Source organism: Podarcis tiliguerta (genome assembly GCF_965153285.1).
Source record: "Podarcis tiliguerta genome assembly, chromosome: 4".
NCBI classification, from domain to species: domain Eukaryota; kingdom Metazoa; phylum Chordata; class Lepidosauria; order Squamata; family Lacertidae; genus Podarcis; species Podarcis tiliguerta.
Window position 1 is genome coordinate 71890743 of NC_139537.1, and position 18446 is coordinate 71909188.

Sequence of the window (18446 nt, forward strand, 5' to 3'; positions counted from 1 at the left end):
GAACAGTTACACATTGGGAAACACCTCTGAATCTGCTGCCTTATTTTTGATATTTTACTACCCAAGTACAAGCAGCACAAATATGAATTTATTTTACTTTCTACATTGATTGGTCATATTCCTATCCAATTTTCTCAAGTAGGAAGCCACACATTTATCTTCAAAATCTATTTAGGCACTGCTACCCCATATTCAGAGTGTGTACACACAAACTATAAGGTATAGTCACCGCCTTCTGCAGATGGATTTTTGGGTTAGTGTTTTCATCTTCATATTATTGGTATAGCATTCTTTTGGTGTTTTGAAATTGCCATTCAGTAGAATGGTTATAAGCTATCCTACATTTTCTATGCATTCTGCAACTATTTGCTTTGTGTGGAAATGGAGAGCACCTTCTCTAGGACCTCCTATTAGGGAGAATCTTATGTCAATTAGTTCCACTTGTGTAGCCACTCCCACACAATTCTGTGAAGATTAACAGATACACAAGACATAGGGTGTTTGGGACTACCACAAAGATAATCAAGGGGTTTAAAAAATCCCCATGTGTATCAGTATAATGTTATTTCAATCTTTGAAGTCACATAGGTTAAACTAATGCTCTTTAAAAGGAGGAGTAGAAACAGTATCCATTGAGTGTTTGCACTCTTTAAAAGAACAGGTGGAAACTGCCACCATTAACTCTTCTGCACTGTTTCTTAAACAGAAATTTAAATTGTAGTGTGGGGCTATTTATAAAAAGCAAATTAAAATTCTGTGCTTTAATTTTATACCATATATTGGATTATACCCAGGCTAACTTAGCTGTACTTATCAATGAAATCAATGTAAGTCTTTACCAATGTAGGTTTATTTCTATGGGAACTAAATGCAGTGTTAGAAACTGAGATATGAAAGCTAAGAGCTAAATGGCACCTTAGGCCTAGGTTATGGGCACAACAACGGAATGTCTAAGCATGCTTTTTTATAACAAGAATACAAAGCTGAAAATGAATGAACTGCAGCGAAAATATTATGTTCATTTTTCACAGGGTCTAGTCTTTCCCCTGCCAACTCCCCTAATATTCTTAAGAAAGTATCTTCTCCAGTCTCCCTGTTGCAAAATGCACCTAGAACAATGGGAGTTTCAAACACTGACTAAATATATTTAACAGAATGCAATCCAACGCAGGTCTTTCTTCCACAAGCCTGCTATGCCTTGGTGTTGGCCACAAAGGCAGAGGCTTCCTTTCCTCTACAGCCAGAATGGATGGAGTGAACTATTACTTCTCCTCCAGCCCACTCATTCACCTGTACAGAATTCCTTGTCACCCATGGCAACCCACAAGTTGTTAAATACAAAACTGCACTAGAAATGTATGGTGTGAAAAGTCTGAGACAAGTAACCATGCAGAGCACAGATGATATGGCCATGAAAACAAGGCACAGCAATCACACATAGGGTATCCACATAAGGGCTGGGATGACACCCAAGATACAGCACAGATTCTGTGCTTGAAAAGTTGCTGAGTCAGAGTTTTCTTTTGGATATGGAAGCAAAATGTGAAAACATGATTTCCAGAGACATGAGTATTTGTTAACAGAAGTATCCATTATAAACAATTTTCCTTCCCTAAAAAATAAAGGACTAATTATGTCAACTTGCAGAGATTCCAAGTGAAACTTTTACAAGCATTCTATACTACAGTATATGGATGTGTCAACTTTAGTGAATAATTATGTATACTGACAGCTTATTAATTAACAAGGAGAACTCAGATCTGTGTTGTGAGCTCTTCTAGATAGAAAGCTAACGAAGAGTTCAGTTAGCATCTTTAAAATACTGTGACTGATTTCACACCATGGTTTAAACATGGTTTGGTATGTACAACCTGGAATGAATCCAACTGAACCTCAGTCTCACACATTCCACTATCCCTCTCTTAGCTGCAACAACTAAGTTAAGTCTTGCTTTCCCTAAAGCTCAGCTTGTTGTGTCTCAAGATCAGAGATCATGGTTTACAATGAACTCTGATTAGTTTAACAAACTAGCTTCATAATTCATGGTGTGAAGTTGGCTTGCTTTAAAACCAACGAAGCATTATGTAGACATAATGCTTAATTATGACTTAGCACCAACTATGACTGTTTATGTTCATCTTATGCATGGTGAAGATCCAGTGGTAGTTGGTGACTACAAAAATGTGGAATTGCTTCAAGTCAGTTCAGCCCTTCCATCAGTGAAGCCCTGAAGGTCAAAGGCAAAGCTGTCCAAAACACAATTTGTCTGCTATAGCAGTTGCATTAAGAATGCTTTATCCACTTAAAAAAACTTTTATGGTGCTGTTCTTGATTGTGCAATTTTTTTGATGTGCTTATGATTTTATTTTGTTCTAGTAAGTCACGATGGCTTGTATTGAAGTAGGGTAAACTCCCACCCACAGTAAATTATGCACAATACATGCTTAGATGTTCTCTGCTACTAAGCAATACTGTATACACAATTGTACCCCCTGCCTCCAATGATCAGCCCAATCCAGACTATCAAAGTTCCCTAGTTAGAAAGAAAGTTCAGTGCAGTTCTTAAGTTTCTTATTCTAGCCAAAGGCATGACAGACTTGTATTAATAGTACAATACAGTTGTACCTTGGTTGCTGAACATCTTGGAACTTGTACATTTTGGCTCCCAAACAATCGAAAACCAGATATGTGTGTTCTGGTTTTTGAACGATTTTCGGAAGCCGAACATCCGGCGCAGCTTCCAATTGGCTGTAGGACACTCCTGCAGCCAATCGGAAGCTGTGCTTTTGTTTTCAAATGGTTTCGGGAGTCGAACGGACTCCCGGAATGCATTCTGTTCGAGAATGAAGATACAACTGTAATAATAATACAAAATATCCATCCATAATATAAGCTGACATACTTGATGTAAGAGAAAGATACAAGAGACACCAACAAGCTTTCTAGAAAGAAAGTAATAATAAACATACAGAGCATTAGAATCTAAGAACCCTGTTAAATCAGACCAAGACCGACCTAGTCCAGCATCCTGTTTTCACAGCGGTCAAATGAGATGCCTACGGAAAACCTGCAAACAAGACTTGAATACAACAGTACTGTCCCCACTTGTGCTTCCTGGGAACCAGTATTCCAATTTTTGAGCTGGCACACAGCCATCATGACTAGCTGATATTTCAATAAACATAAAACAGATACTTGCAAGTCAAGTCAGCCTGTGAGAGTGGACTCACAGGGGCGGGAATAGGTTTTGGGACTGGCATGGGTCCAATTGTGACTCTGCAGAAATCTCTGTTTTAAAAAATATTTTAGCTGTTTTTACTGTATGTCTGTGCATCACCTTGAGATGCATGTAAAAAACCCACAAACAAAAATAAATAAATAAATAACATGTCTTGGAAGGAAATTACTTTGAATGTTAAGGGTATGGTCCAACCAAACTTGATCATCAAGTTGCCTCAATTTTCCATAAAAAGCTAACCATATGATTTAATTATAACATATAGGCCTAAAGATGTACTTCAGGTAGATTTTCAGCTAGGTATATCAATACCCAATGCTGGGGCAATTCTTCCTATTAAATTTCCAGGTTTTATTGGGTTAGCGGAAGGTCAAGTTATGACCAAGGCTCAGATCTCAGGCCCACATTATTCAGTGGGACATTCCCCAAGTTAGTGTCTTTCTTCTGACTCAACACATAATCCAAAGCATACATACTACCAAAAGGCAGAATGGTTTTGCCCTGTGAACGAGAAGCTTCAGAACAGCCATTAAGAAAAAAATAGTTTTAATTTTTTGGTTTTATAAGTAAAAAGATCTTTTTATTATGTGGTCTTTCTAATGCTACCCCCACTAGTAATGATCTGCAATGTTCAATCAATCAGCAGGTAAAACTAGCCTTACAGAGACAGAATAAAAGGCCAATGTCAGGAAAAAAGTTAATGCCACACAAGAGACAAGATAGCAAATGAAAGGTCTTCAGAGACTAGGTGTGTTTAATTATCTTTAGTTTAACGAAGCTGTTATAAGGATCTTATCTAACTACAGCCTCTGGTGTTCACTAGTGATTAAGCATATAAAGATATGTAGGAAGACTTCTATTTGACCTTTTGTTCTGAACCTCTAGGGCAGTATTAAGGCAAGCAATTCCATCCCCCCTTGCAAGAATTATGGGACTGAAACGTGCAAACTGGGTAGCTGTCGAATACACATAACGATGAATGACGGCTGCTTGAACAATATATACCCTCAAAGAAATAAGAAATAATCCCATCTGAGCAACTGTCTTCGTCCCTGTCCTCCACAAGCAACTGGAAGCATGTTTCTTATCGCAACCCAGCTGTGAAATCCTGTTGCATCTAACTCGCGCCAGCCTTCATGCGGCACCGCTCTTTCCTTTCTACCCGCTTTCCCCTTTTTCTTTTAAACCCCGAGCCTGAGTAGCCGGCGTCTTAGTTTTGCAATGGGCACGGGCGCCTGAAGACGCAGAGGAAGGAGCACGGAATAAACAGCATCTCCTTCCGTGTCAGTAGATAAACCCCGGGCATCCCCACTTCCTCACGCCGAGTGCGAGCTGTGCAGCCACCAGCTGCAGTGATGGGAAAAAGCTGCCAGGCACCACCATGGTTCCCAGGACGTGCTCGGCTTGCCAACGACGCTGATCCGGAACTAAGGGCAGCGGCGGCGGCTGCGGCGGCGTCAACCGGGTTGGCGCCTTCGAGGAGGCCGAGGCTTCGCTGACTTAAAACAGCCGACCGCCCTCTCCCCTCAGGAGAAGCGAGCAACCCAAGCCCCGCTTGCCAGCCAGGAGGGAGGCCCGCCTGCCTGCCCGCAGGCCTGCCCAAGCTTTGGTCCCTCGCTCGCCTCCTCCGTGAGACTTGCAAGGGTCAGGCAACCCTCGTGTCTGCCTGCACCGTGTGTACGCGCCACATGGGGGCCTCCCCCGTTGCCGCTTCAGACACAACAAGCGCCGCTTCCGCACCGGGATAGGCAGGCAGTTGTGCGCGAAGGCGGCGGGCCAACCTCGTCCACAGCCTCTCTCACCTTTGCCCGCCCGCCGGGCGTCGCCGCCTGCCCTGCCGGGCCGTGTGGAAACCTCACATCGCGTCCCCGGCTCACGCCGCCCGCCGCCGCCGCAGCGAGAGCAGCAGCAGCAGCAGCTTCTCCTCACACACTTCGCCTCGCCTGCGCCTTCACCTCGCCGTCGCTCCTCCTCCGACCTTCCCTCTCGGAACGCCGCGTCACGCACGGCGCGCTCAAAGAGTCTCGCGCCGCCAACCGCCGCCGCCGCAGCCGTTGGGCCTTTTCCCTCTCTCTCTCTCTTTCGCCCCCCTCCTTCCTTGCTTGATCAACAGCGCTCGTTCGCCGCAGCCAACCAATCAGACAGTCCTGCCCTGAGGCGGCGCCCCCTGGTGGCCTGAAGCAGTCGCGTGGCCAACGGGGAAAGAGTCAGAGAGAGAAATAAATAAATGGAAAAGGGAGGGGAGGGGGGAAGAAGGCTTTTCATTATCACGTGACGTCTGGGGAAGAGAGAGTGAGAGCGCGCGCGCCATTCCCCCCCCCTCCCACTCTTTCCCTCTGCTTCTTACTAGCTCTTTTTACCTCACGCCTGGCGCTGCGGGCTGCCTGAGTGTCCTCTGAGGGAAGGGGAAGCAGACGAGGTACTCTAGCGCCCCCTACAGGAGAGGCGGCGAGAGGAGAGAAGCGCGGCTCCTCGTTCATACACAACAAACAAGGAGGCGGCGGCGGCGGGAGGGAGCTGACAGGATAGCCCTGACGCCGCGCGGAGGGAAGCTATATATAGACAAGATTACTATAGATCCACGCACGCAGCCGGACCTGGAGCAGCTGCTGCGAACGGAAGCTCGGCATGTGGCGTCGCCGCCGATGCAGGCGTTGAGTCGGCACTTCTTAGAGGCGCGCGCAAAGGTCCCTGGCGCGGCGTGTTTTAAATTAGGCAGGTTTTGTCGTGCTTAAGCACGTATTCGGCGGCAAGTCTTGCAACTCGTCTATAAGCGCTCGTAAGAACGTGCAGCAAGTGCAGCGAAGCCTCTTTGCACACAAAGACACGCACGCACGGGGCTGACTTCCATACGCATGGCGTTTTCCAAGCGTGCATGCAGATGCACACAGACACTAGGTTTTCCTTTCTATTTTTTTTAAATGTATCGCTATATATCCGACATTAAACTTCTGAAGGACCGCCTTTCCCCGAAAGGATCAGAAAATAAAAGAGACCTGCCCCCCCCAGCCGCGCCCCCCTGACCTGCACCACAGGGGCTTCTGGAGATCTCTTTCTTCTAAGCAAACTGTTGCCCTTGTTTTATCTTAACTTTTTAAAAATAAATTTTAAAAAACCCCAAAGCTTGTCATAATCTGTGGTAAAAACACTTAGTGGTGTCCACCTGAAAAACGATCCATAAACCCCTTGCACAAATAAATAAATGCAAACTGCAACTGGCAACTTGTTGATTGCTTATCCTGCAAAGTAAATGTAGTTGGTTTGCATCCACACTAGCATGTTGTTGTTTTTTGTTCAGTAATTTGTACTGTATTTATATCCCACCTTGGCTGTCCTCCATGGAACCTAAAGTGGAGTTGTTGTTGTTTATTGAACTGATATACTGCCCTGTTCTGGGAGTTAAGGAGCAGTTACTAAGAAGTAGGTTGGAGAGAGAGCCAAGAAAAACAGGATGCTCTTATATGTTTTGAATCCAATGTTGTGTCTATGGGAGAGGCCAGAATCTATTGGACTGTATTGCTGGACATTCCTCTGTTGGATTCAGGCTGTACATGTATATATGTGTAAATAAACCATGTATCATAAAGACACCACAGTCTCCACTGTGTCTCATTGTCCTAAAGGAAACTCACATCCTGGATAAAGCATCTGCAACCGCTGAAATCTTGCACCACTTGTGGAAATGGGGGGGGGGGGTATAACAATATTCTTTTTAAAAGTTTATTTTCTATTTGCATTTATTTTTCTGATATTCAGTGTAGCCCTTTAAGAGTGTTTTCTTATGCCCTTGACTCATGGGTAACTTAATTGCTTTTATTTGAGTGCCTCCATAGAATCAAATTCCAGCTTTGCCAATTTCATTTTAATGTCTTCGGTTTATTATTGGACCACACAAAGCCCGCAAAAAAACTACATAACTCATTGCTCCAGGGCGATTGCAACAGATGGATGAAAACGTGTGTGAAGCAATGCACAGCTGTTTCTACATATTTGTGTGTGTAAACAGAAAACGACATCTGCTCCGGATCTTGTGTGTCAGCACACACAAAACACTGCTTTCTACAAATGCTAGCACACACAGAGACAGAACAACAAAATCTTAGTAAAATAAGCCAAAGTACATTTAGCGACTATGTCTATGTAAATATCTGGATTCCTCTCCCCCCCCCCCCGCCCCAATGTAACAACAGCCTCAAGAGAGCTTGTACCGAGGAGACTGCTCTGCGTGTAAGTGAAAGATCGATTACCTTGTAACCAAATGGTTTTGCATAGGCAGCCGAACGTTATAGACAAGATCACATTAACTCTGGCTGTGTGTATAATGTTGAAATCAGTCTGATCGCATCTCTCATACAAGACAGTGCTGCATTGCAGGCACAGCCCGCAGAGTTTGCATGCAACGCCAGACGTCTCCCGCACTGCCGCACTGTACCTGCTTTTATCAGTATCATTCATTACAGGACATTCCTAGCTGCTGTCTGCTACAGAGGCTTAGCCGAGACGGGGATACATTTGGGGATTAAAGTGCAAGGATAATCTATGTTTAACACGCTGTTGCTGTCAGGGGTGGAAAATAAAGGATGAAGAGGCCTCCTCTGAAATGCAGCTGCCTTTGACTGACATCTAGTGGGCAAAAAGAGGAGCTGCAGGGAGCAAGTACATAGAAAACCAGGAAGCAAAAACAAAACAAAACCAACACTCTAATTTTTAAAGTATGAAATGGTTTCAAAACCATGAGAACCCAGAGGTTGAAAGGGAGGGTGTGTCAGAAGGGAAATGAATGAAGAGAGAGATATGTGACTTTGTATTAAAGTAACATTTTCGTATGTAACTTTGTATATTTGTAATATTTTATCTGTTGCTGCTTCAGGTTTTTGTAGACTGCTTATAGTGATGTTTTTAATATATTAAACTTTATAGAAATTAAATAAAGTTATCCCTAATCTCTTTCATTATGTAATATGATAACAGGTGCGCATGTGCCCCAGTACAGTGATTTACTAGAGAAAGTGTCAAGATTATTGAGTTTTGCATAAGTAAAAAAAACAACTAGGGCAAATTTAGATTTCCCCCCACCCCCAAGTTTGTTCTTACTGATTTTATTGTTTTATCCTCTTTGTAAAACCACCTCGAGGTTTTCTATGATCAAGATGTATGTATAAGCTTTATGGAATAAATACCTCTTTAAATGCAGCTCATAGTATTGACACTGCAGCCAGGATGCTTGCCAAGGTCCACTCACAGAAGTTGCCCCACTGAAGGACACTTTGCTCAGTTCTTGATGGCCCTTAGCCGCCCTGAGCCCGGCTTCGGCTGGGGAGGGCGGGATATAAATAAAATGTATTATTATTATTATTATTATTATTATTATTATTATTATACTTGAGCACAGCTTTAAAGCTCCACATTGCCATCATCCCTTGACCACAACAACCCTACAACTAAGAGCTTCCTTGCCTCGTTATGGCTGGTGCCTACAGCTGCCATTGTCCCTTCAGAAGGATGAAACTTAAGTGTAATAATATAAGACAGCTGCTTGCATTCTAAAACTATTTAACTCTGCTGTGGCATTAACTGTACTACAATCAGCTGGAAGTCAGATTAAAATTGTGGCTCCACACGACGATTAAAATAGCATTATTTGCCCTGTTAAAATATTGACTGCCTGTCCATATGGCAGGATATAATCATGACAACAAGGGAAAATATCTGCTATTAAAATGCAGGAACAGATCACTTCCTGTATGTTTTTAAATCTTATTTTTAGGAGCAGTTTCACACTGGTGCAGCAATTTAATTTTGTTTTTAAAGTATAGCTACATGTATGTGCCTGCATTCTCTCATATTGCACCAGCACTTGAGGAGTAAAGGTAAAGGGACCCCTGACCATTAGGTCCAGTCGTGGCCGACTCTGGGGTTGCGGAGCTCATCTCGCTTTATTGGCCAAGGGAGCCAGCGTACAGCTTCCGGGTCATGTGGCCAGCATGACTAAGCCGCTTCTGGCGAACCATAGCAGCACAAGCAAACACAATTTACCTTCCTGCCGGAGTGGTACCTATTTATCTACTTGCACTTTGACATGCTTTTGAACTGCTAGGTTGGCAGGAGCAGGGACCGAGCAATGGGAGCTCACCCCATCATGGGGATTCGAACTGCTGACCTTCTGATCGGCAAGTCCTAAGCCTCTGGTTTAACCCACAGCGCCACTCACATCCCCCTTGGGTAGTACAGAGATGCAATTTCCTTTTCCTTGATCTAAGTGCATGCAGAGGCAACAGCTTGCATATCTGCCTCTGCAGAGCTCGTCAAGGTCCTTCAGGTATGCTGGTTGCCTTAAACTCTTCTTGTCTTGATTTCCACTCTTGCCTGGAATTCCTTCCTTGATGAGACATTGCAGGGCTTCTCCTGTGAGCTCTGAGCTCTCCCAGAACAGGACAGTTTCTCTTTCATGCAAAATAATTTGAGATCCCTTCATCCTCATCTGGAGTGAGGGTTGGCCCTATGGTTTAGAAACACGTACTGCTACAATAATGGCAGCTTTATACGTTTCCCAAAATGACTCAGATGAGACAAAATTGAGATGTTAAAGGTGTCGAGTTCATGGTTTATTTTCACATTAAAAAAGTAATCTTATCGATGAATTAATATTTATAATATAAAAGTGCTTTTTAAAAAAACAAAAGAAAAACAAATCCTTAAGGCTCATTCTGTAACATTACAGTAGGGTTTTTCACCATTCCAGGAACTGTGCTACATGAGTTTTGTATGAATGGTAGAAACAGCAAAATCTCCAAACAGCAAAACAATTTGTCAATAATATTTCGTCACTTTATACACATGAACTTTAACTATGTAAAAGAGCTATGTAAAAGAGCTATAAACAAACAAACCTCTCACATTATTTTCTTTATCATGAAGTGGGGCCAACGGATTTAATATTTCATTTGCAAACATGGCATTGAATAAATGTCATCTGCTGAGCTATGTCAAGTAGTTTGATACTCTAGGAGGCAGAATAATGCAGACGTTGCTTGCACATCCTGCGATTCCTATTACAAAATTTGGGAGACCATTAAGTTCAAATAGTACATAAGTACGCTATTCACTCCATCAGTCACATGCTTGGCTGAGACGAAACTCTCAGGAAATGACAAACCACTCACATTGATGCAGTTCTAATGACGTGAATATACACTGGTACAAACAGCATGTGAATTAACCCCTCAAGATTAAGAACACACCTGTATTCATTATCATCAACAAATGGACACACCAATGGATGCATCATTTCAGCTTGCTTGAGGAAGGAATTGAGACAGACTTGCCGCAGATCGGCTTAGTATTTTGATTGGCTTCCTGCTTTTGGTCTCAAAGAGGCAAAATGGAAAAGCACTTTGCAGTTCGTTCTTGTCACGTATCATGTATGTTTTGTAGTTATGCTATTACAAGGAATTAATATGACTCCCTTCCCTTCCTAATTCGCTATGTATTGCTCGGATTGACACTCTGACATTGCTACTTCTAATTAAATTGATAATAGGTTTGGCATAAATAATTCACTGCAAAGTGATCAAAACACAGCAGCCATAGCCTCAGATTAGTATTGTCTAAGAAGAAAGTTATCTGCAACTACAAGGGTGTTTTGGAAAGTTAGGTCGAAGAAAGTTGCCCATAACGTAGAGCTGGGGAGAGAGTCATAACTCAGGATGCAGTAGGTCCAAATTTCAGATCCTGATATTTCCAGTTAGGACTGGGAGAGACCCCCTTGTCTAAAATCTTGGAGAGCTGCCGGCTGTCAGTGAAAATGAGAGTGAGCTAGACAGACCAAAAGGCAATTCCCTGGGCTCCTTGATATTGCTGTTCCTTTCTGACGCACCCTTGGAGACTGGGGAGGAAATGCCAACTGATTCAATAAATTAATAACTTCAAACCTTTCAATATATATATATACATATACATACATACATATATACATACACACACACACTTTAGAGCATAAATTACTGTACAGAATACTTCCGTTTCTTAAGTTGCTCAGTGAGTGTAAACAATAAAAACATGCCATTGTAATGACATACACCGAAGAACTGTATTGAGACCATGTAAATGCTAGCAGAAAGGCGCCAGACTTATAGATAGCACTCTATCGCCTTTCCTGTTTTTTTTCAAAACAATGCTGGCACCAAGAGAAAACCCTCCTGCAACTATGGACTAATTGAGTTCTATGTTAAGGAGTGCGAGAGGAATGGAAACAGATCATTATAACATGACAACATTAAGTCTTAGCAGGAATTTCCTAAAGGTTGCCGATACTGTATAGTGGAAACTGCCCCCTCTGACATACACAAAAATGAATGAGTATAATCTAGGGCACATTTGCAACTGATGGCTAATGCTAACATATTACCAGGTGGGCTGTCCGATACGTAATTGGCCACAATGCCTGCAATTGTGGCCTCTGGAAAAATGTGAATTCTGGCCAGCCATATCTGTGACCACCAGGTTCAAGTGATATTTACCCATGGCAAGCACTTGCCAAAGGATTGGTGGGCCTACATGAGCATCTTGAGTGAACCTGCATCAGACATACACCTGTATTTGTGTCCGCTTCATACAACTGCTAGTCATGTGATGGATACTTGAAATACAACTTGGAAAGCTTGCATGTAGTAATGTTACTTGTTCAAGTTAATATAAAAGTGATTTGCAAAGGCACAAAATAAGTAAATATGGGAATGCAGAAATAAAAAAGGCAATTAAAAAAACAACACCTACCAGCAGGCTGACCAAGATGTACTGTTCATAGAAACCTATCACCACACAGGATTTGGCTTATGGGAAACCAAATGGCTAGGCATCTATCTTGCCCTCATTTCCCACTGGTAGCAGGGACTTAGTAAATTTTTCCTCATCACATGATGCAACAGGTGGCCATGATCTCACATGGCTAGATGTGCAACACTGAGATTGACCATAGAGCAAATGGTTACCTCACCACACAAAATAGTCTGTGGGTGTTCCACTTGTAAAGATAATTTTTTCCAACAGTTTTATCTGCTATGTTAAGAAGATGTGCAGAAATAAAATGTCACCTTGTCTTAGATTATGATATGGACTAGAGCAATGGCTTCTCAGAAAATTGTGGGTTGAAATATAATTATTATTTAACAAGATTTTGTTAAAATGATTTTTGGTTGCACAAAAAAGAAGAGAAGATGATGATTTTGTGAAATCCAGTTGTGATTGTTTGCTACTATTGATCATTTAGACCACAATCCTAAACACACAGAACAGGTTGGACTGGGCAAAGGTGTTGCTCAGTTCTCCTGGCTGAACTAGCATTCTAGTGACCACAAGTGTCCATCAGCACCAAAGTTCCTTTCCACTAGCAGAGAGAGACATGTTTAATCCAAGTAGGTTTGTGAACCCTGGTTTTGTTTAAAAATTGTAGCCAAAAAGTGGAGGGGAATGGTCAATTGCAGTCTTGTGGATAGATGCATTAAGTACAAACTAATGTGGATGGTGCTGTGGGTTAAACCAGAGCCTAGGGCTTGCCGATCAGAAGGTCGGCGGTTTGAATCCCTGCGACGGGGTGAGCTCCTGTTGCTTAGTCCCTGCTCCTGCCAACCTAGCAGTTTGAAAGCACATCAAAGTGCAAGTAAATAGGTACCACTTCGGCGGGAAGGTAAACCGCATTTCCATGCGCTGCTCTGGTTCGCCAGAAGCAGCTTAGTCATGCTAGTCACATGACCCAGAAGCTGTATGCCGGCTCCCTCGGCCAGTAAACCGAGATGAGTGCTGCAACCCCAGAGTCGGCCACGACTGGACCTAATGGTCAGGGGTCCCTTTACCTTTAAGGGCTGAATATTTGCCCTCATTAAAAAAATAAAAATCTGGCTATATAAAAATCCTGTATAATTGGTGGAAATTTACATCTGAATGCTAATGTATAGCTCCAAAGGCAAACTATTTCAAGCTTTACACAACAGAAATTAATTGCCAATTTAAATTGGTGTCATCTCATTGCTCATAAATCCATATAGTGAAAAAGTCCATGGGCATTACTGGGATTGTGCCAGTATAAGCAATCAAAGACTCTGCTCAGAAATTATATGAACCTAGAATACTGGTCTCTAAGTATGTAAGGCAATTCTTCTTCTTTAAACTGATCACTTTTATAAATTATCTACACCAATTTGTGTTCTTACTTTGATCCCATGCAAGGCAGATGTGGTGCCTTAGTAAGTTCTTACAGTAGTTGCACACCGCTGCATGCTAATAGGCAAACAAAACCCCCTAAAAATCCTGTAGAATTTCTAGGAATATATTGTACTTATCCAGATGGACTCTAGGATGCTTGAGGTGGGGAAAATACCGGCATCCTGAGTAGGAACTTTTGATGCATGGGTATATGTTCATAGCACTCCCATGTATTTCATAAGCAAAGAACATGCAAACAAAAATAAATATGCAATAATTGACTTGCTGTCATAGTAAGCACCCATTGTTTTAAACCCTTCTTATTAGTGTTTTGGGGCTACTGGTAGAAACTCAGGAACTTGTCCCTTATTCTGTGATAGCTGCCTCACACAGATTATAGGGACATTAACTGTGTTTGTAACCTATTCGTTCCATTTCTTTTATTTCCACCACCCACCTGCCTGCCCCAGTATTCAACAGTTAGCATTACCTCTGTTGTATTTCCTATCTTTTTACATAGTATAATGCCAAAATATTTATTTGCGGCATCTTCAGGGTCAACACTCCCTTAAATGGTTCTGAAAACAGTAATTTTATCAGTCTGAAAAACTATGGTATGGTACAATCTGAAAAACTATGGTACATACAGGCGATACCCGTGAATGTTACAGGAACTTACAGAGCAGTCATCTGCGTGTTTACCTGGAAACAAACCACACAGTGTTCAATTGTGCTTACTCCCTAGAAAGTGTGTTTAGGATTGCACCCTTAATTTGTTGGCAATGTTCACTTCTGAAGAGATGAGTTGTTTAGTTTGAAAATTGTCTTGCACTGCAATGCCAAAATCAGTAAACGAAGCTCTGGCTTCGTTTGTATGTATGTTGTATGTAGGTTATTTTTTTAAAAAACTGAGGCCCTGCTCAAGTATCACATTCAGTATCAATTGAATTATAAATTAATTTTTCCAAAGTCAGCACTGAGTAATCTAACTAATGTTAATGGAATGACTAAACGTATTATGTGATTCAGAATGGATGCAAAATAAGTATTGAACATTCCAGGATATACGGTAAATGCTGAACAATTAAGATTGATCAAAAACAAAAATGAAATTATTAAATAAGGTTATGTATTCATTGGTCGTCAGAATCATAGTGAGATTCTTATACTGTATCACTTCCTGATCATTGGGTGGGTGAGAGGGAATTCTTCCTTTTTCTGTACCCATTGTGTGTATGTGTATATATTGTATGTGTGTATATTTGTCTACTGTATTCGGGTGAGCATTCCATGCATCTGACAAAATGGACTCTGGCCCATGAAAGTTTGTGCCACAATACATTTGTTAATATTTAAAGGCTCCACAAGACACTTTCTTGTTTTCATTAAAAAAAAAGAATAATCTATCAAAAGGACAAGACAGTTGATGCGGCTTTCTCTGACTGAAATCGAATCTGATTATTGCTAGATTTGTTTTCTTGGTCAGCAGGCACTGAAGAGAATTTATAAATATGGAATAATAAAAAGCACAGGTATAGAAGAAAATAACGGATTATTTTTAGTACAGAAGGCAGCAAACCAAGCTTTGCACATAAACAGAATTGAATGTAATTAAATTTGAACTAGAAAAAAATTGCTAATATGCTACATTGCTAGAATGTTTATCAGAATGTGTGTGTACATTTATGCACTGGCTTTGCAGCATTATTGGTGGAATCAGCTACAATTTGTTTTGAAATGTCGCCGTTGATAAAGAAATAATACTTTCCCCAATACCTTTACATTCTATTTCATTATTCCACCTCCCTCTACCAGTTTTAAAGACTGTTCCCTAGTATAGTATATGCATATGTATAAATGGCTTTCTGAAAACAAATATGATTTAAAAACCAAATATTACATTCTACATGTAATCTAGTTTGGGTTTTTTTAGCCACAAAACATAGCAGGTTCTATGAATTGAATATTGTTCTATGTAAATCACATGGGTAGCCAATTAGAAGCTTGTGGACTTGATCTGGCCACTAATGACCCCACAATATTTGAATCAAGGTATGATAAAAAGTTTATCCTCAGTTTCATTAAAAAAAGAAGGAAGCCATTTTCAGACTGCCAAGTAATAAACATGTTTCACACTTTAATACAGCATCATTGTGATTACGTATGTTTACTGTATATGCTGTTGTGTCTGAATGCAGATGTTCTGTAACCAGGAAACCCTTACTGCTAAATGCTAACGTATACGGAACCCAACCATTCATAAGGCTCATGGGAGCAGGGCAGGTTCAAGACATTTTGGCACTTGAGGCAGATCCCCAAATGGTGCCCCCAGTGCCCCCCCCCCACAAGGGAAGAAGGGGGTCAGGGTAGATCTACATCAGGAACAAAGGTGGGGGAAGAGAAGAAAGCTCAACATGGGGATCTGCTGCGCCAGGTGGACCCTGCCTCATGAGGGGCTGGCCCTGGTGGGGAGGGATGAATGTCTGTTTCCATGCAGACTGGTATCCAGACTATTGTCTGGCAAAGAGAAGAGCTCCCAAGCAGCAGAAATTGGTCATCTCTGTTAAAATGTAAATCACAGAATAAACATAGTTTATGATAGAGCAAATCTGCCTATGAAACTGCACTTGGCCTAGTTTACGAAACCACATCTTTTCAGAAAAGCTAAGCAGAGATTTATGAACACACTTAATACCACATAGAAAAGACTTTTCTGAATAAGATGTAATGTTTATTGTACCTGGATAAATCAAGCCATAGTTTTCTATTGGAGGAGTGTGTGTGTGTGTGTGTGTGTGTGTACGTGTGTGTTTGTATATAAGTGAGAGGGTTTGTTCTAACACACCTATGTTTAGTTTTCTTCTGTAAAGAAGTGATATTTGGAGACTATTAAAGTATAATGCATCGGAAGAGACAAACATTGCATAATATACATACACACCTATTTCTGTACTCTGGGAAAAAAATTGTTCCATGTTAAAGAAAGGTTCACATTTGTTTGAAGCAATGCTGTGGTTGCGTATTTCTGTAGCACAGTGTCTAGAATAACTGAATTGTCTGTGGGAGAGTCTAGTGTCCAGGTGAATGCCACAGTTATTATGACAACTGAGCACTGCTCTTTATCCAGTGGAGTCCTTGTTGGGTGTATTGTACCAGGTGTTCCATACTGCTGTGCAAGGTGACAGGTCCCATCAGTACATCCAAATCATTAAAGAAATCTAGGGAATAAAACGTCAGAAAAAGCAATACTGATTACTCCTGGTTGCATGATCGGCATTTTTAAAATTTTGGTAACGTAGGCACAATTTAATTCATGGTTAAAGGGTTCGTTTGAGGCTTCTAATGCCTTTACTGCAAGCTTTCCACCACTGAACGATTTAATATAAAAACAATAAGGTTGGTCCCCCAGCCTTTTCTTTCTTAACGGTTCATTGATTTTTGTGCAAAAGAAGAATGGTTACTTTGCAAAACAGCCCTGATTCAGCTAAAGTTAGTTGTGAGTGACTAAGCCCCATTAAAAGTGCTGAAACAGGAGTTCATAACAGGCTGTAGCATACAATTCTGAGATACAATTCACCCACATCCATCACCATGTGGGCTCCAGTTAGCATAGTGTCATTAGTGCAGGTGTCCACTAATGGTCTAATTTTGTTGAATGATTTTCAGTTATTGGAGCCAAAGGCTGTGGGCAAGATGACTGGTAGAGTCTGGACAACCACCTGAATGCTCCACCCTCACTCTAGCAGGAAGGGGATGTCTTCTCTGGGTCCATAAGTTTGTAAATGCCTCTCCAGCTTTTGAAAAAGAAGTTATAATTCAGCCGCTCCTGAAGAAACCAAGCTTGGACCCATATACAGTGGTACCTCGGGTTACATACGCTTCAGGTTACAGACTCCGCTAACCCAGAAATAATACCTCGGGTTAAGAACTTTGCTTCAGGATGAGAACAGAAATCACGCGGCGGTGGCACGGCAGCAGCGGGAGGCCCCATTAGCTAAAGCGGTGCTTCAGGTTAAGAACAGTTTCAGGTTAAGAACAGTTTCAGGTTAAGAACGGACCTCCGGAACTAATTAAGTACGTAACCAGAGGTACCACTGTAATGTTATCCACTGATCAGTGGTTAACATACCCTTTCTAGACAAAGGTGATTGAGAGAGTGGTGACCAGTCAACTCCAAGTCGTTCTTGGATCCATTTCAATCAGGCCTGGTTTGGGACTCTGGTCACTGCTAGTTGAAAGAAAAACAGGCCCTTTCTTCCTCATTCTGTGATGCCAGTGGCAAGTCAGAGAGGTGGGAAGGAGCATCAGGATAAGTGGCAGAATGAGCTGGTGCCCGTTCCTGCTTCATCAGCAGGTTCATGGATCTAGATCAAAGACCCAAAACACCTAGACTCAAGCATAGGTCAAAATGGCTTGTCAACAATCCTGGCCAATTTTAGTGATTTTCAAACACCTACCTTGGTTTTCCTTGGCAAGATTGTCAGCCATCTCCCAGTAGTCATAACTGTGCAAGATGCTGTTGGTGATGCTGACGTGATTGGCTGCCATCTGGTGAATCCGTTGTGGAATGCTGATGATGGAGGAGGGGGAGGGGGCTCTAGTGCTTCCCTGGGACCCTACAGAACTCACAGGAGATGGGCTGGGTGAAACTGGAGAGGGTGTTCCCGTATACCTGAAAACCAAAGTTTATTGAAGGATATTAAAAACTGTGTACCTATACTCAAGATACCAGCGGTGGAAGCTGGTCCATTATGGTATGGCCCCACTAGTCTCAGTGTGCCCTCAGCCAGCCCCCACCAGCCTGCCTTATTCAGACTTAAAAGCGGGTGACAATGGCTGACATCCTCCTCCTCCTCCTCCGTCTCCATGTTGTACTTGCAGAACTCAACAGGCAAGAGGATGGAGTTAAAACAAACAAGCTTTGCCTGTTGTTGGTATGATTACTGTTTGGGCTCCCTGTCTTCTTGCCCTACCAGTTCCAATGGACACCAGCCACCACAGGATACCA

At 42.0% G+C, this 18446-nt stretch overlaps 2 protein-coding genes and 1 long non-coding RNA gene across 12 annotated transcripts in view; 1 reads left to right on the top strand and 2 right to left on the bottom strand.

Annotated features, from left to right (window-relative positions):
- The window catches only part of REV1 (REV1 DNA directed polymerase), a 41505-nt gene extending 34822 nt beyond the window's left edge, over positions 1 to 6683 (bottom strand). Inside the window, exon 1 of one of the 3 annotated variants that reach the window (XM_083437603.1) lies at positions 5599 to 6683. The gene's annotated coding sequence lies outside the window, so the exon portion shown is untranslated. Of the gene's footprint in view, positions 1 to 5040; positions 5325 to 5598 lie in introns of those variants that run through there. The other 2 variants (XM_083437602.1, XM_083437604.1) reach the window with 2 other exon arrangements.
- A 3049-nt stretch (positions 6684 to 9732) lies between these two features.
- On the top strand, positions 9733 to 14819 carry LOC310676379. The gene is made up of 2 exons (XR_014510511.1): positions 9733 to 14013; positions 14184 to 14819. It is a non-coding gene; the product is annotated as an uncharacterized lncRNA (long non-coding RNA).
- A 154-nt stretch (positions 14820 to 14973) lies between these two features.
- Positions 14974 to 18446, bottom strand: part of AFF3 (ALF transcription elongation factor 3) — a 228518-nt gene continuing 225045 nt past the window's right edge. For all 8 annotated transcript variants that reach the window (XM_083437609.1, XM_083437607.1, XM_083437608.1 and 5 more), the window contains 2 exons: positions 17896 to 18110; positions 14974 to 16656 (listed from right to left, as the gene is read on the bottom strand). In XM_083437609.1, the coding sequence (XP_083293735.1) occupies positions 16535 to 16656; positions 17896 to 18110 (337 nt within the window). In that variant the 3' untranslated portion in view covers positions 14974 to 16534. The remainder of the gene's footprint in view (positions 16657 to 17895; positions 18111 to 18446) is intronic.